This window comes from Hirundo rustica, chromosome 1, assembly GCF_015227805.2.
Source record: "Hirundo rustica isolate bHirRus1 chromosome 1, bHirRus1.pri.v3, whole genome shotgun sequence".
In the NCBI taxonomy this organism is placed as follows: Eukaryota; Metazoa; Chordata; class Aves; order Passeriformes; family Hirundinidae; genus Hirundo; species Hirundo rustica.
In genome coordinates this window covers 98,115,122-98,143,021 of record NC_053450.1, presented here as the reverse complement: position 1 = coordinate 98,143,021, position 27,900 = coordinate 98,115,122, and the positions used below count along the sequence as shown (strand labels likewise).

The following is a 27,900-nucleotide window of genomic DNA, read 5'->3' as shown; positions in this document are numbered from 1 at the left end:
ACTCATGTATAACATATGTTGAGGCATAAATAAAAATCAGATTGGTCCCTCTCAGGAGACACTAGCTGTCTTAGGTTGCAATGCAAGATGTAACCAAATGTATTCTATTACCATCTATTAAAACCAGGTGGGTCAGTGTTCTTTATCTTTTCCATAAGCCATCCCTCATAGCTCCTGGGGGGTATCTTCTAGTAATGAAGAAAACAGCAGCCTGTTTTCACTGGATTCCCAGAGGAAGACTGGACCCATCTACACCACCACTGGACTTTGCTTCAGAAGGAAACTACACCCTTCTACAGGATCATTGCTTCAACAGAACCACATGTGTCACTCCAGGAGAACTGCAGTCATGATTTAATCAGGCTGCTACCAACACCCTGACCAACAAGGTGTCAGGTTGTATTCTGACTCTGTCAATGTTTTTTTGTCCTACTGCATTTTTATTTTAATTTTCCTAGTAAAGAACTGTTACTCCTATTCCCATATCTTTGCCTGAGAGCCTCTTAAATTCAAAATGATAATAATTCAGAGGGAGGGGGTTTACATTTTCCATTTCAAGGGAGGCTCCTGCCTTCCTTAGCAGACACCTGTCTTTTCAAACCGAGACATTAGCATAGTATGCATCCTTCAGCTACCTCCTGTTTTCAGGAAATCTGAATTGTAAAGGTTTTGGCTTCTTTTCTTCTCTGCCAAGGTCAGGATGAATAATACTCAGGAACCACCAAGCTTGAGTTCAGACTTGGAATGTTTATTATATCTTATCTATATACAGTATTTACAGGCTCACACCCAGTGAGCGCTTAGAAAATGAAGGTAAAATGGAGCGCTTCTAACTCTTTCCAAGGTTATTTAAGCGATAACCCCCCAATAACGAGATGACACCTATATTATTTATACTTTTGACCCAATAATGACCATCCAAGGCCTGCAATGTGGACCTTTTTCACCCAGTTACAGAAAACCACCCAAACCCATGAAGAAGAAGGAAGAAGGTGGTGAAGAAGGACTTAGACAACACCCAAAATCCTCCATCTTGACTCACATGTACCACCATACATCAAAATGCCAAATTCTAAGTTTCTAGGATTCCAACATCTCCCCCTCCTGTTTTAACCATGAAGACTGCTTTGACTAGCAAGCACATTACTAAAAGAAAGCAAACAAAAAAGCGTAAGTATAGCATTTGATTGAACTGCATATTTCCCTTAAACTGTCATCTAATTAAGGAACTCTACAATATTATTGATCCGCAAACTTTGGTCTCTGGTTGATTGACAGGTAAGGTTGCATTGGTGAAGGCAAAAACCCCAAGATATGAACACGACAGCTTCATTTGTTTGTTTGTTTGTTTTTTGTCCTTTGGTTAATTTTTTATTTGAGTGTTTTTCTTTTTCATTCTTAATTTCCAAGCAAATCTCTTAGCCCATTCCTTTTTTGTATTTTCCCAAATTTGTTCTGGAACCACCCAAAGACATGACACTAAATTGTTTTGCTTGCAATCAACTCTGCATATTTGAATCTCTTTTGATAGCTATGACATGACAGTAAACCATTAAAGTTCATAAAATATAAATCTGTTAAGTGTTAAGAAAAGCCAACTAATTAGCCAATGATCTGGTATGAAAAGTGGGGAGGTCCAGTATTCCTTTAGTGAACTGCAATAAATTGTGCTTCAGATTGTCATGAATAGTACATCACAATGTGGAAGATTAATTATTACAAAACTAACAGTTGAACACATGCATCTTACCAGTCCAAACAAAGAGACAAACACTTATGGTACTAGCCCACACATACTAAGGTAGTCTGTTCCCTTGACATAAACATGTCCCTGCATTAATAAGAAGGCTGGATTTTAAATTTAAGCTTCTATCAGACAAGCCAAGCTCATTGGAAACCCTTCATGCATTTATCCACCACATATTGCAAACAGCCATAAAATGCATGAAAGGTTCCTGTTTTACATATGAAGAACTGAAGCAGAGGTATTTAAATCCAGATCACATAAGCTATTTAGCCACATAATCTGTGTGCAACATACCTCAGTCTATGCCTGAATGATTTGAACTGGGTCAATCATGATGCTTGCTCTGAAAACAGTATTTTTTCCATTGCATACAGTGTTGACATAATTTCAGGCTTACATTTAGTCACTGGCAACTTGCCCATTTGAGAATCGTGATTTATGAAAAATAACCGCACCCTCTCACAAGGGTTAACTGCAGTCCATTACTTGTTCCCAGCTTTTTCTTAGGAATGCAGAGTAATACATTTCTCCACAGCTCTTTATCATCCTCTCTTGTTTTATTTTTCTAATCAAATTGTCATTCTTTTTTAATTGCTGAGACATTAAGAAAATCAGACTATATGCAAAGGTTTTTTCCAATACAGCATAAATGTAAGGATCAGTAATGTAGTATGTAACCAAAAAGCAAGCAAAACAAGAGAAAGTTATAAGTTTCCATACCATGACAAAAAAGGGTTAAGAGGAAGAAACCAAAAACATGAAGGGACACCAAGGGACAAAAAAGTGATGCAAATATTTTAGGAGGCATCTGTATGAGTGTTGGAATATTTATTCCATCGTTATCTGATGGATCACATCCTATACTGGATGATAAAAATAAAACTAAGGAGGCAAACACAGATATAACCCTGAATGATTAGCATTAACAAAGACAGTTAAAAAAAAAAAAAATCTGTTTGCACTAATTGTTGGGCTATAAAGAAACAGCAGGCTATGTTGGTTCTGACTGTGATAGAATTAGTTTTCTCCATAGTAGCTCATATGGTGCTATGTTCTGGATTTATGACCAAAACAGTGTTGATAACACAGTAATGGTTTTGTTATTGCTGAGCAGCACTTACACAGCGCCAAGGCATTACTCTCACACTGCCCCACTAGCAAATATGCTGGGACTGCACAAGAAATTGATAGGGACACAGCTGGGACAGCTGACCCCAACTGACCAGAGGGATATCCGTATCATAAAATATCATGTTCATCTCAGGGAAAAGAAGAAAGAAGAAAAGGGCATTTGGAGTTATGCAGTCTCTGTTACCAAGTCTTAAGCACAATGGAGCCCTGCTTTCCTGGGAATGATGGGAAGTAGCGAATGAATTCTATATTTTGCTTTGCCTATTAAGCCGTCCTTATCTCAACCCATGAATTTTTTCACTTTTACCCTTCCAATTCTCTCCCCCATCCCTCCAGTGACTGGCTGCTTACTAAGGTCAACTCACAACATAGGCAAAATTGGGACTTTGCAAATGGTAAAGATGCAAACCTCAGCATGTTCCAGGCAGTAGGTGAAAATATCTGGTGACAACTGATGAGGCAATGTGTAGGGCAAGGGAGAGCAGGGAGGAACAAAGAGGGAGTAGGCAGAAAGGCCTATAAACAGTCAACACACTCATCACTGCAAGTCTATTCTGTCTTCTCACTGCCTCTCCTTCAGCCTTCTCTTGAGCATTTGCACCTCCATGAACAAAAGATTCACTCACTGCTCCCTTAACATCAATGCCCCTTGAAAAAACAACAATCAAAAACCCAGCACTTCTGACCATGACAAGTTACCTTCTAGAAGAAACTCTCAGACTCATTTGGCAGCATAGACTCAATCACTAAAACAGAAGCTATATGGAACATGCCAGGATAACAAATCACACATGGAATAAGGAGGAAAAGACCTCAGAAAATAATCAGGAGGTAGAAGCAGGGGCAGTACTCCCATGAGAGAAATTTAGTCATGCTCTTGGCTGCTTGGCATGAAAGCCTAGATGCAATCTCACCATGTCTGACACCATGATGTCCCAGGTTGTACAATGTTTTCTGTCTGGAAAGGGAAAGAATGTGAACCACAGATAACTTGTTCTTTATTTCACACCAATTGCTGTGTTCACGCATATCCTCATATGATATTCATTCTGTACGTAGGGATTTTCACTGTCCACATTAACAAACTAATCTAGATTGATTTGCTCATCCTCTCAGACCAAGAGTTAAACAAAGAGTAAGCACAAAGAGAGCTACTGGAGATAGGTTGCAGCAAGTCTAATCAAAAGATTTCTACTGGAACAGAATTCAGTTCCATACCACTTCAGGAGGGCTGTGCATACTTGTCTAGGCAAATACCAATCTGGCAACCCTCCAGAAGGCTCTTCTGTTTCATAGAAGTATTATAGCTTGCTCAGAGATCCTTCAACTCAGATTGCATTGCTCAATACTGAATACACACAGCAGCAACTCTAGAGGTGAATTCTATCTTTAGTTTTTTGAGGAGACTTAAGTATTTAACTGAGTGTGCTTTTGGGATGCTTTGAGGTGGCGGTAAGGCAAATTTCAGTTTTGCTCCTCCTAAGACTAAGATATACCAACACTCCCCAGCATTGTCTTTCACAGCCTATAACTCTTCACAAAAATTGCTGTCTGGATGAGGAGGTATTTTGAATACTTTCATAAATATTGAAATAATGTCCATCTGATGGCTATGTCTAACAGTGTCTCATGTCAAATATTCCAGCAGCTCATTAAAGATTTTAGACTTCATGAAAGAGGCCTCAGGTTGGAAAACGACCAAGATTCCAAAAGACTCAGGCAATTGCTGGAATAAAATACTGAAGTGAAACCTCCTCATGGAGCAAGATGAAGTGGACAATTCTTTTACGTACAATATCTGTAAAAAGGGAAAAAAAATTAAAACAAAAATCCACCTTAAAGCAGGAAAAATACTTAAAAATTACATCTTTTAAAGGTGCCACCGTAAGAACAATGCTTCCACAACTTCTGACAGAAAAGTAACTAAACAATTTAAATCCCTGAGGGTCTGTGAAGCATTAACAGTTTATGAAAGATGGCACCAAAAAGTAAATATATAGTGTGTGTATATATATACACTATAATGCTACACCCATTATTTAAATCCACCTTGGGAAATTCTTAGCATCTGCACTAAACCACAACAAACAGATGTTCTTAGGAAAATCACACAGTTATAAAAATAGGATATAAAGCCCTGCATAACTTCTGCAGGAAGTAACGTTTCTAGTAACGTCTAGAAACACTAGCTGTATAAAAAGCATTTTGGTATTAGACTCGGTGTAAGAAAGCACCTAAAGGAAAAAAACCCACCAACCAAAAAGCCATGCCAGTAAATTCCAGTTTCTCTGCTAGACACTAGAGGCTTTAAGACTTTCAAAAATAATATCTCAAAATAATAATAAAAATTAATAACAACTTCAAAACAAAGACAACAAGATAACACACGTTATTAATAAGTGAGTATTCAGCTTGAGACTTTTAAAAGGGCCTGATTTATTTTTTCTTCCCCAAATGCCTAGCACCTGAATCTTGTTGCCTAAAAAAATAAATATTAGAAGTTCTTGGTACCGTAAAATAGCTTTCAAACAGATAAAACAGAAGATATGGTATTCTGCTGAAACTAAGTATGGCAAAGTTAACTGCAGCTCACAAGTAGAGATGTTGAACTTACTGCACAGTGCTTTTGTAGGATTGACCTGCTGTCCAGCAAGCAGCTGCTGCAGCTTCTTGATGTCTATGCATGCTTCAGCCATACTTTCCAGATCTCTGCCTTGAGTAGAGCTTTGACATCCATCCTCTGATGCTAAAAGGACACAACACTTAGTCCAAACATAAAAAACAGTTTCAACACCCATAACGACACGCCTGAAAACTGCTGAAGTGCTGGAACTCAAATGACTTCTTTTTCAGAACAGTGCAAAGAAAAGAAATCCCAGTTTTCCTACCAAACTGTAAGGAATAATGGAAGAGATTCCCCACCACCACCCCAAACATGAAATAGACCACTTCTTCTTTTAAGATTTCATTTGAAGACTTCATAGTACTTGATACTATTTTCTAAATACTAAAAGGTAATTACTGTTATAAGCAATACACTTAAGAGATTAGACAGATACAAGAGGTAACAGGGAAACTTACCCCAGGGAGGATTTCCCAAGTCTTTAAAATGTGTTGTCACAGATACTAAGTCAGTTTCTATTTTCAAGTTCATTTCACCACTCAAGTTTGCTTCAATTACCTGCAATCAATCTCAGTTTTAGGCAACCCACTTTCACACTGCAGAATTACAGAAGAATACAGTTTGGTTTTGTTCAAATACAAGCTTCCAGGAGTACTTCAGTGCAAGTCAAGCATAATTCCTGAAAACAGTTTGAACATTTGAATGTTCAACTATAAAATGCATTTCCCATCATTCCCATGTGAATTACTCTAGGCCAAACTTTCAGAAGTTATGAAAAAAAAGGAAATTTAATTAATCTCCAGTACTTTTAGAGCAAGCATTGGCTTTGGGAAGTCCATGTTGAGGAAAAGGCTTCAAAAATAAGAGACTCAGGCTGAAGAAATGCAGAGATTCCTGAATTTCCATTCAGTTATTCAACAAATAGAAAGACACCAAGACAGTCTATATGACACACACAGTAAATGGGATGCACCAGGAGCTGACAGTGCTTTCAAGAATTTAAAATAGACAACAGCTGGATGAGATCAGTAACTCCAAGAAGAAATCTGAACTAACAGAAATCCTGGGAAAGTGCTAAAAGCTTTCAAATTCCATCCTGAAAGCTGAAGGAAGAATTTGAAGGAGACTATACAAGATTTATGTAAGATTTGGGTCTTACACAAATCCCATGCAGATCAGAGGATTCCTAAAGCACAACTAAGCACTTTGTTTCCGTGATTAGATGAATTCTCAGTAATTAAAAAAAAAATCACAAAAAACACAAAAACCAAAAAGACGCATACTGCAACCAGAATCTTGTACAGAATGGAGATGCCAAGCTCCCAAACAGTGGACAAGTACTATCAGAAATTGCTTCTAAGCCCATTTTGAAGCACTGATCTTGAGCAGTTTTATCACCAGGATGCATCTTGCAAAAATAATTAATTGTCACACTTAATATTTTTGCTCTCCAACAGCATAAAAGCAAGGCATTTAGTATAAGTTCAATCCCATCATACAACTATCCTGTGAGAAAAGAGCCTCAGCTCTAGAAACAAAAGCACTGTGCTCAACTTTGTGCTCACTGTGCTCAATGTCCATCAAGGGCATAGGGGCTGGAAAGAAAGTAAAAACTAAGCCCCCAAAATATCTCACAAAATAAAAGAGTTTCATGTGTATTTGCAAGATGACTGACATTTGCCAAACTGCCAGTAACCCAGGGTAATCTCTCAACTCTTCCAAGTCTTGAAAAATGGAAACTGTTCCAATTTCAGGATTCTCAGTTAACAAAATTTCCTGTTTATCATAATTAGTATGAACAGCATCAAACTCAAACTATTCCAAAGCTCTACACTTACTAACTTTCACGGCAGTCAATTATAGTGACTGTGAGCAAAAACAACTAAATAAAAAACCAAAGCCCTTTCCTATCCAACTCCAGAGGGCTTCTTTCAATTAAAAAGCCCACCAGCACTCTAGAAATACAGGCTAGATTGCAAACCCAGTATGTCAGTCTAAAGCACAGTGTGACATCCTGGGGCCATTAGTAGAATTTCCTTTAAATCATACATCAAAGTTACCTAAAGTTCATTCCCAGACACCTAACACAACACTCACTTAATAGGCATTTCCCTAGTGAAATAACCTAGAAAGTCTCCAGCTAGCTTCCTGAAGGACTGTCATTTCTTACCAGCTATAAAGAGTGGCTAGTAGCAACACAGTGCCATGTTCTTTCATGGATCTAGTACAAAGACCATCATTTACTGAGAAGCCCAGGAAAAGCTCTTAAATGTAAATCCTAAAATAAATCCCGTCATTCTTTTTAATCTTTACACAGGCTTCAGATGCCTTGATTTCAATGTCTAACTCATCTCAAAATAAAATAATGTGGCAGCACCAGTTTAGGCAACATGTTATGTCCCTCATGAAAAAACATTTGTAGTATATGTGCTTTAAGTGCCTTAACTTACAATAAAATTGCTGAGATTCTTCATTCTTTCCACAACACTCTTCATTGTTTTAAGCACTGGAAGGTAAATACTGACCTAGGAATATATAAGAACTGCATTTACACAAGTATTTCAGATGTGATTGCAACACATTTATTTCTACTTTCAATTCTATTTTAGTTTGGACTGAGTTATCTATGGCTTTCAGGATGCACAATATCTGAAATCAGCAAATGTCTCAGGAACAGAGGAACTCCTTCCCATTATTCCAACAAGAAATCATTCTAGCAGTCGTTCCAGACATAATATTCCAAGCCTGTGTTCAAAATAAAGGCATGTTTTTTGCATATCAGACTCTCACATGAACACCTGTGTTACTAAATAGTCAATTACAATAGCAAAAAAGGAAATAACAAGATTCCCATGACACTGCAGTAATTTCTGGAACTGCAGCAGTGTAAATCTGAAATAAAAGAACAAAATACTTCAAGTTTCTTCTTGTATGTCTTCAGAATCTAAATACTCTTAGCTATAGAGGTAACAGGCATCCATAACCTCAAACAGGAGCACATTTGTACAAGGACTTTTCCTTGCAACTCTGCTAAAAGTCAAAAAGAATATTGAGAAAATATATTAAAAGCAGGAGGAAACGCATATCTTTAACTCTGCTAGATAGGCCATAAATTTCAGAAAGAACCGATTATTTGGGCCACTTGGCACTTGAACAGCTGAAACAATCTAAATTTGTGTGGTTTAGAGGTGCTCCAGACTAAAGTCATGCAAGTCCTTTTCTCCTCCCTTCCTTTGCCATGAACATCACAGGAGCAATTGGCAATCACCCACCTTTCCATAGGTTCTGGGCTCTCTTGTCAGGGTAGAAGCCATGCTCCATACCCCTCTAAAACTGTAGTCTCCAGTCTTCCCTCTTTCCTTTCAACTCCTTTCCAAACCCCACCAGTATTATACTCTGTAGCAATACCATTCCACTTGCAAACTCCCCTTTCAGTAGGGAATATAAAAAAAGAGGCTTACATCAAAGTCCGGCACACTGGGCTCTCTGAAGTCGTTCCACATTCTTCTGGGAATAACTCCCACAGGAATGTCATGTGTCACAATCCTACTGCTGCTTGACAAGGATGGCTTGAGGGAAAAAAGAGGATGCTCTTGCAGTTAAACACAAGACTGGAATTCTCAATTTAAATTTTTCAGACCCACTCTGGAAAATGCTATAACTACATGCCCTGACACCCAGTTCCAGTTTTCCCTAGGTTCCTATCAATATGCCTTAAAGTGGGCTTCCCTTTTGAAAGACTAGAGTTTGTGATGTATCAGTCATTAGTGTATCTATAAGCTATCCTTAGAGCTGAAGAGGTGAATCAGCAGAGTTAGCAACAACAAAAGAACCAGAAGTCAGCATATAATATCAGGAAAACCAAAGGCAAAACATGGAGCCAAACACTGAAACCTCCTTCACCTACTGGCTTCAATGAAAAGGCAATAATCCACAGAAGATATAGAGGATAAAGGAATGGAGAAAAGCAAACATTTTTAAAAGTTCTTTCAATAACATAGCTTTCTTTCTTACTCCACCTCCTCCTTGCCTTTTGGAAAATACAAAGCCAGTTCTGTATGCTACCAACCATGATGGCAAGAAAGGCTAGTGAAATGGAAAATGGCACAATGTTTCTTTAGTTTCCAAAATTACAGCAATATTACCCTTTGATCTTAGGAAAGGCACTAAATTTTAAAAGAACTTTTTCTTAAGAACGAATGTGAAAGCATGGTTGCACTTACTAGCTCCACAGCAACTCTGAGACAAGGGCAGTGTTTATTAGTCAACTTGATCTTCACTGCCTTAGCACTCTGGGAAGTTTTTAATGCTCTCGACAGGTTTTCAGGCACCAGCTCTAAATAGATTTCATTGTGCTCTGCAGCTACTCCTTCCATCTGAAATTCATCGAAGAAATTCCCCTACAATTTTTGAAAGTTGAGAAATAAACAAGAGGGGCAAGTTTTATTTATCAGACCTTAAGCTTAGAACTGCATGTGTACAGCAGAAACTCCCCTCTGCCTGGCATCACCTGAGGAATCACAACAGGCTGCACAACCATGAAGACTTGTTGCTTCAGCCTAAACCAATTAATGTCCCCCCTTAACACCTAATCAGTCCATTAGACAGTGAGTTAAGCTTTCCTGTTTCCAGTTTTGGGCAGGTCCATGTGGGCCAGCATACAATGAAGCTTTACACTGAAGTGACAATCAAGGTAAAGGGAATATCCAACCTGAAACACCTGTGCAGCCAGACAGACCTTGAGACGTGGCACATCGAAGGTCAAGGCTACAAAAAAACACCTCGTACATCAAACCAAATTGCACGCTCTCATTTTCAACATGTGGTTAGTGAACTTCCCTGGGCTTACCTGGTTCAGCTCACACCACATACTGGCGCCTCCATTTGCTACTTTATCGGAGAGGATGAAATACAGCTTGCAGACAGTAAGGCGCAGGATACAGGTCTTGGCTAACTTGGCGATTGTGTTAATTATACCTGCCGGAGGGAGGGAAGGAGGACGTTACAGCGGTGATGGCTCCATGCAACCCGGTCTCTGCGGGACAGAAAAACCTTCTGCTTTTACAAACGCAGCTCGTGCTGCTGCGCAAACAGTCTCTGCGGGACAGAAAAACCTTCTGCTTTTACAAACGCAGCTCGTGCTGCTGCGCAAACATCTTTAACACCTCCGAGCGAAGGAAAGCGCCTCATGCCACCTCCTCCCAGGAAAGGACTACAATTCTCACCTCCCTTCCTCTTTCCTTTGCCCGAGAAAGCCGGTCCCAGCCACTAAGCGAGGCATTGCTGCCTTTCAGTCTGCCCCGTCATACTCACGGCTGAAGTGGTTGAGGCAAGCGAGATCCACGATCTTAGCCCGAAATCGCATGGCGGCACAGCCCCCCCCGCCCCCTCGTCCGCTGCTACAGTAGGCGGTCAGGGAGAGAGAGGCCTCACACGGAAGAGTTCTGCGCGGGCAGCAGCCATTGTAGCCGCTCACCGGATGTGCGGCGGAATTGGACAGGGTCTGGCACAGGCGGGCCAGACTTCCTTCCGCTGCGCTAGAGGTCGCAATCCGAGCTGAAAAGCTTAGCTCGAAAATGCTTTGGGATCCCCTGGAATATATGTGAAAATTCGTCAGCCTTCAGACCTAGTGAGTACTGCTGCCACACAATTACTTGTTGTGATCAAAGCCGATTTCTTCTGCTGTGTTTGCTTGGTTGATGTATTTTTTTCAAATTTTCTATTAGTTATTTACATAATAAATGGATTATACATGCATTTGAAACCACGAGTTCTATGTTTTTAAGCCCATCTAAATAACTTTATAATTATTTAGGGAAGAAGGCATTCATACTGCTTAGGTTGCTTGATGGAGAGACAAAGAAAGTGAAATAAAAATCTGAGAATATAAACTCTGAGAACCAGAGGGACACTGAACATATCACCACAGAAAATGAATAGGTACTAGAAAGGGCTCTTTCTCTGTAAAACAGTTTTAACTGTACTATTAAGTCCTTTCCACATTAATTTGATCTATGAGTGGGTATTATTGCAACTGATCATTTGGCTTGAAAAGTCTATGTGATTTGATCCCAGTATGCTGAAACTCAGCTCTGAAGAGGTCTATATCACTGGACTGAAGAGGTAGTAAAATAGCATTAAGGGGATTTTTTGGCTGTTTTGGAAAATTTCTGTAATTTTACGTAAATGCATTGACTCTGACCATAATGTATATCTAGATGTTAGGGTTAATCAGTGTTTTCAATTAACACTTAATAAAACACACCTTTCTCATACACTGTTTCAAAGTTGTTAGTGTAAACCCCTATGTTAAATGGTGCTTTGAGCAAGAAAAGTATAGTACAACAAGCCACAAAACAATGATCAGTTTCAAAATACAGTCTTTAACATCCTTCTGTAATGATATGGTTAATGGATCCACTGTGGTGCATCACAAATTAAAAATATAGTAATTTAGATATGAAAAACCATGAAAAGTGAAAATGAAATTAAGAATAAAACATGACCTGCAATGAGAATTTCAAGAATTATTTTCTATCATCATCTACACAAAACTGGAACTGAAGTTGTTCTGACTATAGGGACAATAATGAGAAATTGTTTTGAGTTAAATAATTTTACTAAAAACAAGTTGTGTGTGTTTTATTTAAACAAAATTTCCTTCACCGTTCTTAGGGAGGAGATGCTTGCCCCTCTTTGTACCTTCATGGCAAAGTAATTCACATTCATTTTCAATTATTGGACCTTGTTTATATGCTGCCTACATGCTGTTTTGCTATTTGGGTGTAATGTTAAAGTGAGCACATCACATAAAACCTCTAGTGGGAAACCTGCCAGCTTGCAGACAAAACATACCAAATGAGAAAAACAATATGCTAGAATTACAGACAGGCTGATTGTCTGTGAAGCACCTGTCTTTATTTTTTCTCATATTTATTGAAAAAAGGTATATGGAGGTCAAAAAGGACTCATAATTTTTTAGCATATGTAGGGATCATGTTTTCAGCTGAGACTTGCTTTTGGGCCAATATTCCAGCAGTTACGAAGCTGACTACTAATACTGAAGCATAGAAGGCATGAGCAATATGTCCCTAAAATACTGTGATTAAAAAAACAACCCCAAACAAAACCCAAACAAGTTACTGCCTGTGCATTCAACAATGAATCCATCATTATCCACCAAATTAGAGAGGCAAAAGCCCAGTTAGAACTCAAACTGGCAACTTCTGTGAAGGGCAGTAAAAATATTTTTATAAATACATTAATGGCAAAAGGAAGGGTAAGGAAAACCTCCATTCTCTATTAGATGTGGGAGGGAATTTAGTAATGAAAGATGAAGAAAAGGCAGAGGTACTGAACACCTTCTTTGCCTCAATTTTCAACAAAAAGACAGGTTGTCCTTAGGACAACTGCCCTCCTATGGTGTCAGGGAGCTGAATAGCCCATTATTCAGCAGGAAGCAGTCAGAGACCTGCTGAGCCACTTAGATGCTCATAAATCTATAGGACCAGATGGGATCCATCCTTGGGTGATGAGAGAGCTGGCAGATGAGCTTGGAAAGCTGCTCTCCATCATTTACCATCAGTCCTGGCTCAGTGGGGAGGTCCCAGATGATTGAAAGCTGGCCCACCCACAAGAAGCGCTGAAAGGAGGATCCAGGAAACTACAGCGTGACCTCAGTACCTGTCAGGGTTATGAAGCAGATCATCTTGAGTGCCATCACACAGCACCTACAAGATGGCTGGGGAATCAGACCCAGCCAGCATAGGTTTAGGAGGGGTGGGTCATGCTTGACCAGCCTGGTCTCCTTTTATGACCAGGTGACCCAGCTGGTGGATGCAGGTAAGGCTGTGCACATTGTCTACCTGGACTTCAGCAAAGCCTTTGATACTGTCTCCCACAGCATATTCCTGGAAAAGCTGGCAGCCCATGGCTTGGACAGGTGCACCTTTCACAGGGTTATAAACTAACTGGATGGCTGGGCCCTGAGAGTGGTGGTGAGTAGTGCTGCATCCAGCTGGCAGCCAGTCACTAGTGGGGTCAGTGCTGGGCCCAGTCCTGTTTGATGTCTTCACTGATGATCTGGATGAGGGGATTGAGTCCACTATCAGTAAATTTGCAGATGACACCAAGCTGGGAGTATGTGTCAATCTGTTGGTGGATAGGAGGACTCTGCAAAGGGACCTGGACAGGCTGGATAGATGGGCCGAGTCCAATAACATGAAATTTAACAAGTCCAAGTGCTGAGTGCTGCACTTTAGCAACAGCAACCCCCTGCAGTGCTACAGGCTGGGGACAGAGTGGCTGGACAGTGCTCAGGTAGAAAGGGACCTGGGGGTACGGGTCGACAGCTGACTGAACAGGAGCCAGCAGTGTGCCCATGTGGCCAAAAAGGCCAATGGCATCCTGGCCTGTATCAGGAACAGTGTGGCCAGCAGGACCAGGGAGGTCATTCTTCCCCTGTACTTGGCACTGGTGAGGCCACACTTTGAGTACTGTGACCAGTTCTGGGCCCTTCAGTTTAGGAAGGATGTTGAGAATCTTGAATGCGGCCAGAGGAGGGTAATAAGGCTGGTGAACAGCTTGCAAACAGAAGCCTTGTGAGGAACAACTGAGGGAGCTGGGGTGGTTTAGCCTTGAGAAAAGGAGACTCAGAGGTGACCTTATCACTCTCTACAACTTCCTGAAAGGTGATTGTAGTCAGGTGGGGGTTAGTCTCTTCTCCCAGGCGACAACTGACAGAACGAGTGGACAGTCTTAAGCTCCCAAGGGAAGTTTAGATTAGATATTACAAAGAAATTCCTCACTGAAAGAGTGGTTGCACACTGGAATCATCTTCCTAGGGAGGTGGTGGAATCACTGTTCTTGGATGTGTTTAAAAAAAGACTGGATATGGCACTTAGTGGCTGATGAGATGTTAAGTCATAGGTAGGACTAGGTGATTTTAAAGGTCTTTTCCAACCTAGATCATTCTGTGAAGCTGTGGTCACCAAAAGCTCTTTGGAGACAGGCTTGTGACTGTATGTGAAGCTCAAAGAGATGGGTTGCGCCAAGTACTGAGCTTTCTCCTGCTTGATGTTTAAACCATGTTGGAATTCATTCTGTTCTAGTCAAAGCATGGCAACAAGATGCAGATTTTATTTTGAAAACACAGGCCATTTTCAGTAGCAAACATTTAGACATTTCTAGGGTTATGTGGCAGCTGAAGGAATTTGAGCCATCTGAGATTAAAATTCAAAATAATCAAAACTCAGGGCATTTGCATAAATATCTCCCTTATTTTCTCTCTACTTCCCATTGCCTACCTATGTGTTTCATTAAGCTTCAGAATGTAGGGGTTTTTTTCAAAATTTCAACTCAATTAGGTCCAAAAAGTTATTTCATAGCATGAGTTGCATTAAATTGAGTGTAATAGATGGGCTCAGAGCACCCAAAATCATTAACATTTCATGGATTTATAAACCCCAGAACAGTAAAACAAGGTTCAGAATTTTGCAAATCAAGACTTCAGCCTATCCAGCCCAGTAACAGTATCATTACAAAGTCCGTCTCTGAAGAAATCCTTCTTCCTAATTTGTCAGTCCTTCGAGAGTAGTCTCTGACTTTTCTTGAAGCGAAAAATTAGGTATAATGGGAAGAATGTAAGCTAAATGATAATCCAAAGTGTTTTAACCACCTAATTTCAGCTTCTTTATAACAAATCTTCAGATTTTCTTGATTGGTTTCCACTCATAAATGCAGTTTCATCAATTAAAACAGAGTACAGGATGTAATTTCATTAGTCATTTCAAACTGGAAAACTTGCAACTGCTTTGGTCTTATTCTAGTGTACAGTTCAAAAATCATTTTTGTTCGAAACAGGCAGGTGAAAGCAGAAGCTATGGAAGACCATACATCAGTTTCAGAGAGTTTGATAAAATAACTGGAGCTTAATTTTAAGCACTCTAGAGTACAACCTTTTTTCTTCTATGAAGTCAAAGAAAAAATTCACACTGAGAAATATTTTCTGCTGTACCTAGGGAGGCAAAATCATCCTGGAAAATACCCTAATGGTGTAACAGGTAGCCTAGCTCAAAAATGCTTTTTGTAGAAACGAAGTTAAATAAAAGGTATGTATGTCCAAAATTTGTATTCCAGCAAGGGATGAGTGAGTAAACAATCAAATAATTCTGTGAATATGACATGTTAGGATACAGACACTCTAAAAATAACTTCTAGTATGAAGACAACTGTCCTAGGTTACAATGTAAGATGTGCCCAAAGTATGTATTCTGTCACCATCTACATGAGATGTTGAAACTAGGTTGGGCAGTGTTCTCCTTGCCCCCTACCTCCAGATTATCTTCTGTTAACGGCCCATCAATGCCCTGCTGCCTGACTCATAGGTAACTCCCTTCAGAAGCTATCTCTGTTTAATGGGCAATAGAGAACCCATTGCATGACTCATAGAATGATATCAGCCCATTGTGAGATGCTCTGCCCAGGGGGAGGAGCAAAGCATTCCCACCTGGATATAATCTGGGATTTGGGACAGCACAGGCAGCCTTACCCACTGGATTCCCAGAGGACAAGAGCTACCAGACCTTTCTGCGGGAACACTGCTTCAACAAGACCACTTCATCTGGACTGCTACCACCACGGTTTCAGGTTGTATTCTGACTCTGTCAGTGATGTTTTGTAGTATTGCATGTGTTTTATTTTATTTTACCTTTTTTTTTTTCTCTCCTATTAAATGGTTTTATTCTGACTTGGAGTCTCTCGCTAGTTTTGCCTTCAAGCCAGCACAACAACTAAACAAGAAAAATAGATAAATAAAATTTTCCCTCGAACAACTTACTCCAGCATCCTGTTTATCTACACACAAAGTTACAATGCTCTCTCATATTTATGACAAGTTTCTTTTCCTGGAGTAAATATATATCAGGGATTTTTCAAATATCAAATAATATGGTTATGAAGTCAGAAGCCTATAGTCAGAATTACCCTTCTAAATAAACTATTATACATGTTTACTGTCTTCTGTATTTGAGTTAGGAGAACTGCTAGAGCTGAGCTTTTTATTCTGACGTGAATTTTGACTATTAGCATTTTGCCTAGCCTTAGATTGTTGACATTAATGTCTTAGCAGTTGAGACAGCTTTTTATGTTCTAGTTCAGGAATATGAGAAGGCATGGAGAAATTGAAAACTTGAACATTTCCTCATACACGTAGTTTTGGACAAGCCACATGCTCAATATTCATGTAAGAATGAAAAAAGTGCAAAAATCTGCAAATGATGATAGAAACCTGAAAATCCCTGTTGTAACACATTGTTTTGCACAAAATAGAACTTTAGTATTAACAGACAGCAAGATGGATAAAGCATTCCATATACTGAGAATCACTATCCCTTACGGATATCAACATTTTACAGCTTTTAAAATATGGTAAATTTGACACTGTGTGTGGGAGTTCCATGTATTTTTTTATGAGTGATGAGTGATTAGTATTTAACAGAAGCAAACACCTTCATGGTATTAATTATTCTAATTTTACTTATTCCAATGCAGTTTAATTGGGCAGTAGAGAGGAACACAGAATTAAAATAAATTTCATGTTTCTTGTACACATGTGAAATTTTCTTACAGTTACATAAGCAGAATATTTTTCATGAAAATGGTTTGAGGGTATGTTAATTTTTTTTTTTTTCCTTTTTTTAATATGTGGTTCCAAATTATTATAGCTGTAGATTTTTTTTGTCCCGGAAAATTCTCACACTCCCTGAGTCTCATCTACTACAAATTCCAGTGTATTATAAAAATTCCAAAGGAAATAGGTTTTTTTATTTGCTGTGAAGATTTTTGGTTGCAATATTTTTGCACCGAAACATCTATGATCCTCTACTCACTTTGTCCTTTTATTTGTTCTGTTTCCCATTTCCTTTAGTTTTCAGATTTATGATCAATACTTTTATTGTCAACTTGTGCTTTCTTTTGTCCTTCTTTCACTTCAGATATTTTGTTCTCATTTTAGTGCAAGAAGGGTGAATGAAGGTTACACATAAAATCCCCAAAGCCTTCACAATCACCAAAATGCTCAGAGTCCCAGACATCATACAGCTTCAACCCGAGGCAAATTAATTTATATTAATCCTTACTGGAAGCCTTCCTGATAAATACCTGTAGCAGTGCCTGTTGTGCACAGGTATCACCAATACTACTAGATTGTTTTTCATTGACTGAGTTATCTGTGGTAAACTCACTGAGGTCAATTTAATGTCCAGAGTGCTAGAAGCTAAAGCTGCAGCTGAAATCAATGGCCACTCTACTCTACACACTTTCACCTCAGAAGAAAGAAACTCTCAGAGGGCTAGGAAACTGCACTGGTAGTCACACTTGGAAGAGGCACAAAAATCACAATGCATTTTAGCACCACAAACCTCTGTCAGTAGTTACAATAAGAATCTGCATTAGCAAAGCTCACTGCTTCATATGAGCACAACCACGGAATGAAAACAGAAAATGTCAATATTTTTTTGAAGCTACTTCCCAAGCCCCCAAAGCATACCAAAAACTTTTGGAGAGATGTCCAGAACTGCAGTGTTATGGGCAATTCATTCAGTGAAATTACCTCAACAGGTAATTTCCTGCTACCCCCCAAAATAGTATTTAAAAAAGTAGAAACACAGTTAACTGTGTTATTTAAAAAGGTCAACAAGAACACAATGGTGTTTGTCTCTTTTATTATGAAAGATACAAAAACAGAGTGTAGTGAAGCTATCATTAGAAACATGAACTTTTTTTGAACCAACTCTCTATTTACATACACAAAATTCCCCAAGTGGAACAATACCAAATGTGAGACACATCAGAATAGACAATATATATGAGTTCAGAGATTTAGTATCTCTGTTACTCCATACATGATGGCTACACAAAAACTCAATTCCTACCTGTTTTCCACAAGTATTTTAAATTAAGTTTATGAGACAATCCAAACAAAATAAAGCAGAATCTGGGGAATGTTCTACTATCTGAATGGTTACTTTATAAAAATAGTACAAAATAATAGAGCCAGGTTTTCAAGTCATGCTGAGTATTCTGTCAAATAGTCCATACTCCAAACTGATGTAGGTAAAAGAACAAAAACTCTTACTGATTTTTATTGTCATCAAACCAGAAATATCTCAGGAGTTCAAGATGCACTTGTTTTCAGATCACTAATCAGCTACTAGGAAAAGCAAGTATTTTTGGGGTTTTTTTTAAACTTTTCCTTCAATCCGAAAAGCCAAATAAAATACTTGACCTTGCTTTGCATGATCAGACATTCTTATTAAAAACATGAAATACAAGAAGACACACCACTTTGTATGGTTTTTAACTGGAACCAACTACTGCTTAATTGGTAAGGCACTTCTTCCTTTAGATCAGTCTACTTCCCTACATTCTAGTTTAGCTCCATTTCACACAGAGAAGTGATTTCAGCTATGCAGTCTGTGATAGCAGAAGGGATGTTGTTAAGAACTTTTGCTTTCCAAGCATGGATGGCCTCAGCAATACCTTCTGGATTGCTTGAACCCAAGTCACATAGTGAATATACAGCTGCCAGCTGTACACCCCAGGGAACACCTGCAAAAAGTTAAAGAAAATCAGCTTATAGAAACTTTGATAAGCAAGAATGTTTTGGGGAATGCTGAATTTATAGAAACTATTATTCAAGAACTGAAAATAAAATGCATCAACAGTTGTGATGCCTAACACTGTAACATAGAAAGATGACAATCTGCACACAAATTCTGTAACATCTCATTTTATACTAGCACTTTCCAATTTTCTCAATTTAGCAACTTTTCAGTATTCAAAGGGCATACAAGGGATGAGAATCTAGTGACTTTAGTTAAGCATAATCAGACTTCAGAAAACAGTAAGGTTTACACTGAGTTTGAAACAAACACAGACATACACTGTACACCATACATCACTGAGTTAGAAGAACTTGAGATTGCAAGGAAGAGAAGTTATACAGGTAGTTCAAAACAGCTCCCTAACATTAACATATTAACATTAATTTGTGAATTAACAAATTAACATTAACAAATGCTTCACTGCAAAAAGTACTTAACCTCCAGAGTAACTTAGCAATATAGATCTCTGCTGCTGCCTTGTTTTGTCTCATCAATATCTTGAACTTTATCCCAATACAACAATTTTGTTAGTAGTAAGCTTCAGCATAAGTTGCTAAGGTAAAAAAAAATAGCTATTACTGCTCAAGTTACAATCACCCTTCAAGTGACCTTAACTTGATCACCCTTAAATTATCTCTAATGCAATTGATAGGCTCTTACATTAAACAGTCCAATTCCAAGATGTCTTAAACCATCTCAGAATTTTTCTCTCTCAAGCAGAAGGTAATACTGTTAATAACTCATTAACTTTGTAAGAGAAAGGGACTCAAACTGAAAACTGTTTGATCTGTTATGCACTAACATAAACTGCAAAAGCAGGCTGTTTTGCCATATGTGCCTTAATTTATATTCTGGCATCGCAAAACTTCACATTGTGGACATTACACTCAAGTTTCTCTAAAAAAACATTACCTTCCTCTTTTGCATGCTGTACAAACAGTCCAATTACTGAACTAATATTTTTCACTGCAGCAAGATAGCCTTCCTTCAAACCTATTTGTCCTAATCGACCTGAAAGAAAAAAAAATTACTATATATCTGACTATTTAGACAGTCAATTTCCCAGCTTTTATACTTCCCAACAACATTGTCTGTTGAAGCATCAACATAAAATGCAAATTTTACCTACAAAAAAGTAATTTTTGTTACCATGTTGTCTTGGGAACAATAGTTGTCCTATTTATTGTGTAACTAAAGACCCCAAGGCATTTTTCATCAGATTGATTCAACCTCCCATAGGTTTACAATTTTTAAGTGTAAAACTCGGAAAGAATGCAATTTTTGTTTAATAAACAATATCATATAGTCTACATACTGAAAATATTTATTGAAACTCAAACTATTCTCTATTTATATCAAATGCTACCTAGGTCCTAAAAAAAATTAATCTACCTTAAATTTATTATGGTATTAAGTTGCATAAAACCCCGTATTTTATACTGCTGGAAACCATATGGCATGAAGCTGTGTCATAGGAGGTTTAGGTTAGCTATTAGAAAAGGTTCTTCATGCAAAGGGTGATTAGGCACTGGAACAGGGTCCTCAGGGATCTGGTCACCGCACCAATACTCTCTGAGTTCAAGATGCATTAGGCACATGGTGTGATTCCTGGGGCAGGCCTGTTCAGGGTAGAAGTTGTACTTCAATGATCCTAGAGGGTCCCTTCCAACTCAGTATTTCTATGATTCTATATGTGGCTACAGGTGACTTCCTTTTAAATACATAAAACATGTTGGTATTTGATATCATGAATCAATATAACATCTTTTAAAACTGAAGTACCTGCTTTCCACAGGCTGAAAATATCTGCATAAAGATCCAGTAAAATTCAAAAATATTTCTACTCCCTTTCCAGACAGGCCTGACACTTTCATAAGGACATACTTATACAAAGTAGAAGTTCAACCAAGAATTTAGATTACTTACCAATTAGTCTGAGTGTCAATGCAATAACACTATCACGAGTGGATTGAGCAGTCTCACGCCCCTTTCTCTTCTTTATCCAGTTATCCATAGAAGGCCAAAGCACTTTGCTGTGAAAGAAAAATGAATTTGAAAATCTCATACTGCATGAAGTGGTGATTATAGTATTCATACAATAATGAAGGCAAATGACTCTATTGTTTATTACTAACTTTAGGTAGACTGACTTCACAGATGTATATGAAATCATGTTGCTTTCAAATGTCATGCTGATATATTCTGTAAGTTTCTTATATGACTGAAAAATCAGTTTGTATGTTACGTAGGACGTGATGCTTGTTTTTAAACCTAAAAGGACCCAAAGTATAACTTTTATAATCCTTAAAATTACGCTAATGGACGTAGTTACCTATTACCAGCACAACTCACAATCACCTTGGTATGGCTTTAATTAAAACTACATGTTTCACTGAAGCTATTATGAATTAATTTTAAAAGTATTTCTCCAAAAATTACTTCTTTACTTTCTGAAATTATGGAACTTGTATAGAAGACAATGATGACTCTAAGTATTACTTATTATGTTATATCACAGATAATCAAATGTCTACTAAGTCATGTAACCTCTATATAGAAAATCAAGGCTGTCAGATGAGTGTCATGTAACCAAAATGCAGTCTTTCAAACAAGGTTAAGTATGGTAGCAGTCCATTTCCTGGATTATAGCTTCAAAGAAAATTTAAGACATTGAATCTAAGTATAATATAAAATCAGACTGAAATAAAGATAATACATAAAAGATAAGTATCCATTAAAGATAACTAATGCATTAAAGATAAGTATGGATATATTTCACTTTTGGCACTGAAGCAGTGTTATTTTCCTATCATGAATACCACCCTCATTTTCTACTGTGAGGGGAGGGGAATTCAACAAGTAAGTTCAGAAGATAATCACTTTGCTTCAATGACAGACAATTCATCTCAAAATCTTATAGCTATTTTGAAAACAATTCTTTACTAGAACAGTTGTAACAGGGTTAATTTCTTAGGACAATACCATAAAATCCTTCATTTCCTCACTGATCATTCCTTCTATCTTAAAAAAATGCACACATACATACTAGTCTAGGTCTCATCAGGTTGAAACATCCTCATTTCTAAATACCTATGCAATATTTTATTATGTTAAAAGTGAAGTCATAATGAATTTGGAAAACAAAAAAACACAAAGGAAAATATCTGAAAGAAGTGATTGCCACAATACCTTATAACATTATCATGTGTCCAATCCCACTTCATGTGAGAGCAGAGTAGATCAACAGCAAATATATACTGCCAAGCATCTTCACTCAGATCTTCTCCATACTGCTCACTCAAGTGAAATTCTACTTTTGTACATGACTGCATTTCTAAAAGCAGGTTTGAGACCATAATACCAGCATCTAAAGATGAACTCTGGAATTTTAGAAGGTAATTATTTTAATGGATGAAAAGTTAGCAGCCCAGAATCAAACTCTTTACAAATATTGTATACTGACTGTGTACAGCATCTTACACCATAAATCCAACTTTTGGGTTGAATTAACACAAACAAATAGAGTACATAAACCAAAACCATCAAGTACTAGTATTTTTCCTGATGCCTTTACTAAAAGGAGAGTTTTGGGAAAAAATACCCAAACAAGAAAAAACACAGATCTCACACCCACTCTCTCATCTCATTCTAAAATTTGGGGATTTTTGTTCTCTCAATGCAGCATTAAGGTAAGAGGAGTGTTCTTCCAGTGCAAGAAGATTAGTCTAATACTGTTCACTTTCTAAATAATTTTAAAATTCGTTACTCTTTATTCTTCATTGGGGGCAAATTTGCAAGCAAATATTTTCAATAGTTGAGGGAAACAAACATGCCATGTGAAACTATTCTACTAATTAAGTAGCTAGGGGAAGAAAGGAATTTTTTTTTTTTTTTTTTTAATAACTAACATATTAAGAAAAAAAGTCTAGGCTTATCACATAAAAAGAGTGGGTACTTGGCAGATCTTCCCAATACAAACCCTCATATAATTGGCAAGTTCTGCCATGGTACAAGTCACTAAAATTACATGCTTTGACCAAGAAATAAATACCCATTCCATGTGAGTTTCACTTTCAGAAGTAATCTTCTCCTAAAATTATATGCATAACAGACTGTTAATCACAATCTACGTGAAACTTTTACCTGTATTTCTACCCAAGTAAAACAGAGCTTACAGACAGAATGATGTCATCTCCTGTCTTCAACACAGAAAATTCTGAGGTCTCTCTCCCCAGCTGCAACAGTCTCTTATTTCAGAGATCCATTAATAAAGTAGGTAGTGTGAGTGCAAAGAATTATTTCCAGGAACATTTACTAGGACATTCTTATGTGCATCTCAAATGGCATGACACTAAAAGCTGTAACCTAATAGAATGGAGAATGCAAATTCATTGCTAAACAGAGACTGCAGTAAAGCATATGCAGTAAAGCATAACTCTGAATACTAGAGCTTAATGCTACACCACAACTGTGATTTAACAGTAAAATCTTGATACAAAACCAGGCCAAATTAACTCACTCACGCACAAAAGCAGGAGGTTTAGGGGGCTGTAATTTCAGTGATTCCATATTGAATTCAGGGCTGGCTTCAGAGGTTAAAGAAAAAAAAATACAGCACAGAAAGGCTATGATGACAGCAGTGAGACTACTGCATTCCTCAAGGCAGTTGTAGAGCAGCATGTTAAAATAGGGAATAGATGAGCTATTGTCATGGTTTAGGAATGGTATTCTCTCTCTCATTGAAACCAAGCACTGCTTGCTTCCTCCCTTCCCTTCCTTCCTCTTCTCTGTGGCACGATGGAAAGGAGAATTGGAGGCACAAAATGTAAAGATCACAGGCTGAGATAAGAACAATTTACTGGAAACAGCAATGAGATAAGAAAACGAACGGTAATAGCAATAAATTATGGAGGGTACAAAAGAGAGACCAACAATTCATGATGTTGAAACAACAATACCCAACCTCTCCCTCCACCACACTATGCTGACCTGGAAGGGACTCATTCTCCCTGGAAGAGACTCCTTTCCCTACATCCCTGGTAATGATGTGAGGTGGTACAGAATAAAACTCCAGGTCCTAGCCATGCCCGCTTTTGGCTACTGCAAAAATTAACTCTGTCCTGACCAGGACAACGAATAATCAATATGATTTTGTTCACTTGATATTTACAAAATTATTTTATTTCCATGAAGCAAGCCCGGCATTAATTTGCAGTTTTCAAAAATCTGGGGTCCTAGCCTTTAAACAGACACACAAACCTGTTACACAAACTCCTTTAGAAGCAAAGCACATCTGGCTTTCCATCAGCATGATACCAAATTGCTCCCAATGATTTCAATTTTTCCTCCTTGCAACATTCTTTTCAGGATGGAAATATGTGCCTGCTGAAAACTGATAGAAATTAAATGATTTGCCTAACAGCTCAAAGACTTGAAATCAGCTGTCACTGATCATCTTTCTTCTGATATCACTGGTTTTGTATTGATCACATCAACTGCTTATGAAATTAACTTAAGGGGTTTTTTTGTGATAAACAGGTATTTACAGTCTACCTTGCAAAACGGTCAAAGTAAAAAAGAGACAGGCTCATCTTGAAATTAACTGTTAGTAATGTATTACCTGTTACACAGAGAACTATGAAAGATAAACCCAACACATTTTTAAAAGCAACAATACAAGCAAAAGCAAAAACCATATCAAAGAACAGTTCCAGAGATGGAAAAGAATTCCCTAGTCCTACAACGTTCTAGTTAAAGTTTTAAAACAACCTTTACTTTTTAATGTTCAGTAGATGGATTAGTATTTAACAGGGGAAAACAAGAAAAGTTTGTATTCTATTATGGTCTAGATCAACTAGGGGAAAAGGCCTGAAGCAATATAGTGCACAATTGTACAGCCTCCATGGGATATTCACACCCTTCATTAGAAAAGTAAGTTCCTTGATTTGATTCAGCCAGCCAAGCGACCAATGCAGACAAAAGCTGATACTGACAACGAAATCAGACATTACCTGTTCCCAGTTGAGATAAGCACTTAAACAGGCCAGCATCTCATTGCTTGCACTTTGCCTGACAACTAATTGCATAGCTTTGTTAATTGCACATTGGAAGAGAAATACGTCAGACCATACACTGGTGATAAATAAAATCAACTTTTCTGAGTTTGGAAAGTCTAAGGAAAAAAAGAAATAACAAAGTAAATTTTTAACACTTTAAAACATAAAAATATATCTTAAGGCATTAAAAGCTCGTACATTCAGAAAGGCACAGAAGGAAAAAAGGCACAGAAGTTACATCACGACTGCAGCCTAAGGAAAGGGAGTGATACTAGCACATCTCAGTCCTGAGACTAAATGAGAAGAAAAGATCCAAAAGAAAAACCAAACAGGAGACACCAGTAGAACCCCAACAAACCTTAAGCCACCTCCTCCATTGTAGTATCACTTCCTCCCCCTTCATCTTTCTTACTGCACTTTAGTTCCCTAAGGAGAGTGATCTTAGAGCATGGAAACTGGATTCTTTTAGGATTAAATTAGACTGGAAGATGCACTCCAACAACCTACTTAATACGTTTCAGTCACAAATAAGCACTCTGATCACTGGACCAAACTAAAATTAGTCCAAAGAAAAAATTAATCTACAGTACTTGCTAATATCTTGCACCTGTGAAATATATATATATATATAATATATATATATATATAAAGCCTGCAAAGAACCTCCACACAATTAAAATCCGATATTGCTCAGCAGTTTTCTCAGACTGTAGCAAAGAAATTACATATTATGCAAGTTGTATGTGAGCATATATGAATGTTGCATGCTACTATTTGTACTTCCATAGATGTAAAAATTTGTAATTGAAGAATATTCATTCACTAAAGTAATTCAGAGCAAGTATCTGACAACTATCAGTTAGAGAGGACAGAGTTCCGGGCCATCAATGGGAAGCCAAAAGACCCTTCTGAATACTAAAGCTGAGAGCTTCAAGGGAAAATACTAAGATCAAACATGAGCCCTGTAGACTATAAGCAATAACAAATGCATTGGAAGAAGTAAAAAAGTAGGTATTACTTTCATGCATGAAATGCTATACTGGAATACATATGCCTGGGACACTACAAAAACCAATGAAATCTGAAAAGCTAAATGTACCTTCCGTCTTCACTTCAGCATAACTTCTACATTTTTGGAAAGATCTTAAGAACCAGAAATACATCAAATCAAGAGCTTTAATGAGCATGAAGAATTTAGACTGCAATGAAGTGTCCTGGATGGACCTTCTACCCGAAGCAGCTCATCATGTGAAGAATTACTGACAACTTGAACTGCCTACCCAGGAACTTTAAACACTTATAAAATTTACTCTCTGATGAGTAAGAGTTCAAGGGGCAGCAGGGGAAAAAAAAAAAAAAAAAGGGGGGGGGGGGGAGGGGAAGGGAGGGGAGGGGAGGTGGTAAAAGAAAAATTAACCAAAAATTAAAAAAAAAACCAAAAAAAACCCCAAAAAACCCTTAACCATTTTATTTGTAGTCACTTAAGGCAGAATACTTGAAAGGAGAACAGAACAAAAACAATGGACAAGTCATCAAGACAATAGGTAATGGTAGTCTAAAGTAGTAATACTGACTGTTTATAGTGAATTTGAATTTGCTAATTGTGTAGCTTGTGTTGTCATAATTCTGATAGGAATATGTGAAACTACATGAAAGAGGAAAGCCTAAAAATAATGGATAGTAATCAAATAAAACCAAACAAATTTTAAAAAGCCTAAACAGCATGTAAGATGTGTTTACAGCTGTTCCCATTCGAAAAGTAACTATAAACCCACAGAACAATGACAATAGAAACTTATGCAATTCAATGTAGAGGAGAGAAAATAATCTAATAAAAGTCTGCATTTAACTATTAAAGTTTGGCTATTAGACAGAAAAAGAAAGGAAAAAAGGGGGAATGTTTAATATTTACAAGAGTCCACAAAAAGAAAAAGCAGAAAGATACTGCAAAACAAAAGGCTTAATTATTATTTTAGATTAAGAAAATATATCTGACAAATAATAGTTTCTAACATGGTGCAGTATTAAAACGATTAACATGAAAGAAGTAAAAGTAGAGTTATAATGGACTGAAGGATAGAAAAACAGAGGAGATAACAGAAATTCCAAAAAGAATCAAAACCATTACACCCCCTCAAAAATGATAATTAAGAACAAAATGAAATCACAAAACTTTTTAAGATTAAAAAAAAAAAAAAAAAAGACAGGAATGTTATATGAAAGCTAGTAAGTAATTGAAAGAATTTCAAGCACTTGTAGCACTGTAGCACTTTGCTTGTCAGTACTCTTGAATTTTACTTTAACGTGAAACACAGATACCAATATATTATTTTCAAACTTAGTGAGTTTTAAACTTCTAAAACTAAGATTCTTAACTTAGCAATAGTATGTGTGTGTTACCTTTGTTCCTGTGACCAAAAGGCAGGGGGGGTAAAGGAAAGGAACCAAAATGGAAAAAAACTTCTCAACCAAGCAACAATTTAGATAACAGGAAATAAAAACATTTTAAGGGGGGACATATAAAATACACTGGTTTTGGTCAAGGTATGGCCAACTCCTGACACTATTTTAAATACCTGGTTTTAATTCACATTTACTTTATGAATCAGTACCTACTTAATTAAAATAAGAAAATACTAATAGGCTGAAAGGACAAAATTCCCAGAAATCATGTTACCA

The 27,900-nt window shown here is 37.6% G+C and overlaps 2 protein-coding genes and 1 long non-coding RNA gene across 4 annotated transcripts in view; 1 reads left to right on the top strand and 2 right to left on the bottom strand.

Annotated features, from left to right (window-relative positions):
* Positions 1–727: 727 nt before the first annotated feature.
* HUS1 (HUS1 checkpoint clamp component) lies at positions 728–11,067 on the bottom strand. The gene is made up of 8 exons (XM_040059242.1): positions 10,815–11,067; positions 10,351–10,478; positions 9,725–9,901; positions 8,963–9,070; positions 7,952–8,026; positions 5,960–6,059; positions 5,493–5,624; positions 728–4,676 (listed from the first exon to the last, which is right to left on the bottom strand). Exons 1-8 carry the CDS (start codon positions 10,864–10,866, stop codon positions 4,594–4,596), a joined length of 855 nt encoding a protein of 284 aa, XP_039915176.1. The 5' UTR covers positions 10,867–11,067; the 3' UTR covers positions 728–4,593.
* LOC120750487 (uncharacterized) overlaps positions 11,035–27,900 on the top strand; it is a 36,233-nt gene continuing 19,367 nt past the window's right edge. The window contains exon 1 of the long non-coding RNA XR_005700016.2: positions 11,035–11,130. This is a non-coding gene — a long non-coding RNA (uncharacterized LOC120750487). The remainder of the gene's footprint in view (positions 11,131–27,900) is intronic.
* The window catches only part of ICE1 (interactor of little elongation complex ELL subunit 1), a 42,418-nt gene continuing 32,721 nt past the window's right edge, over positions 18,204–27,900 (bottom strand). For both annotated transcript variants that reach the window (XM_040059221.1, XM_040059229.1), the window contains exons 16-20: positions 25,177–25,337; positions 22,355–22,545; positions 21,092–21,198; positions 20,078–20,176; positions 18,204–19,109 (exon numbers count right to left, since the gene is read on the bottom strand). In XM_040059221.1, the coding sequence (XP_039915155.1) occupies positions 18,928–19,109; positions 20,078–20,176; positions 21,092–21,198; positions 22,355–22,545; positions 25,177–25,337 (740 nt within the window). In that variant the 3' untranslated portion in view covers positions 18,204–18,927. The remainder of the gene's footprint in view (positions 19,110–20,077; positions 20,177–21,091; positions 21,199–22,354; positions 22,546–25,176; positions 25,338–27,900) is intronic.

Excerpts from the sequence above, each read along its gene's own strand:
- HUS1 (XM_040059242.1), bottom strand. The coding sequence starts at position 10,866 with ATGCGATTTCGGGCTAAGATCGTGGATCTCGCTTGCCTCAACCACTTC. Across the intron at positions 8,027-8,962 it reads CCAGTGTGCCGGACTTTGAT|GTCAGTATTTACCTTCCAGT; the intron begins GTAAGCCTCTTT and ends ATATATTCCTAG. Across the intron at positions 5,625-5,959 it reads CTTGGGAAATCCTCCCTGGG|CATCAGAGGATGGATGTCAA; the intron begins GTAAGTTTCCCT and ends GTGTCCTTTTAG.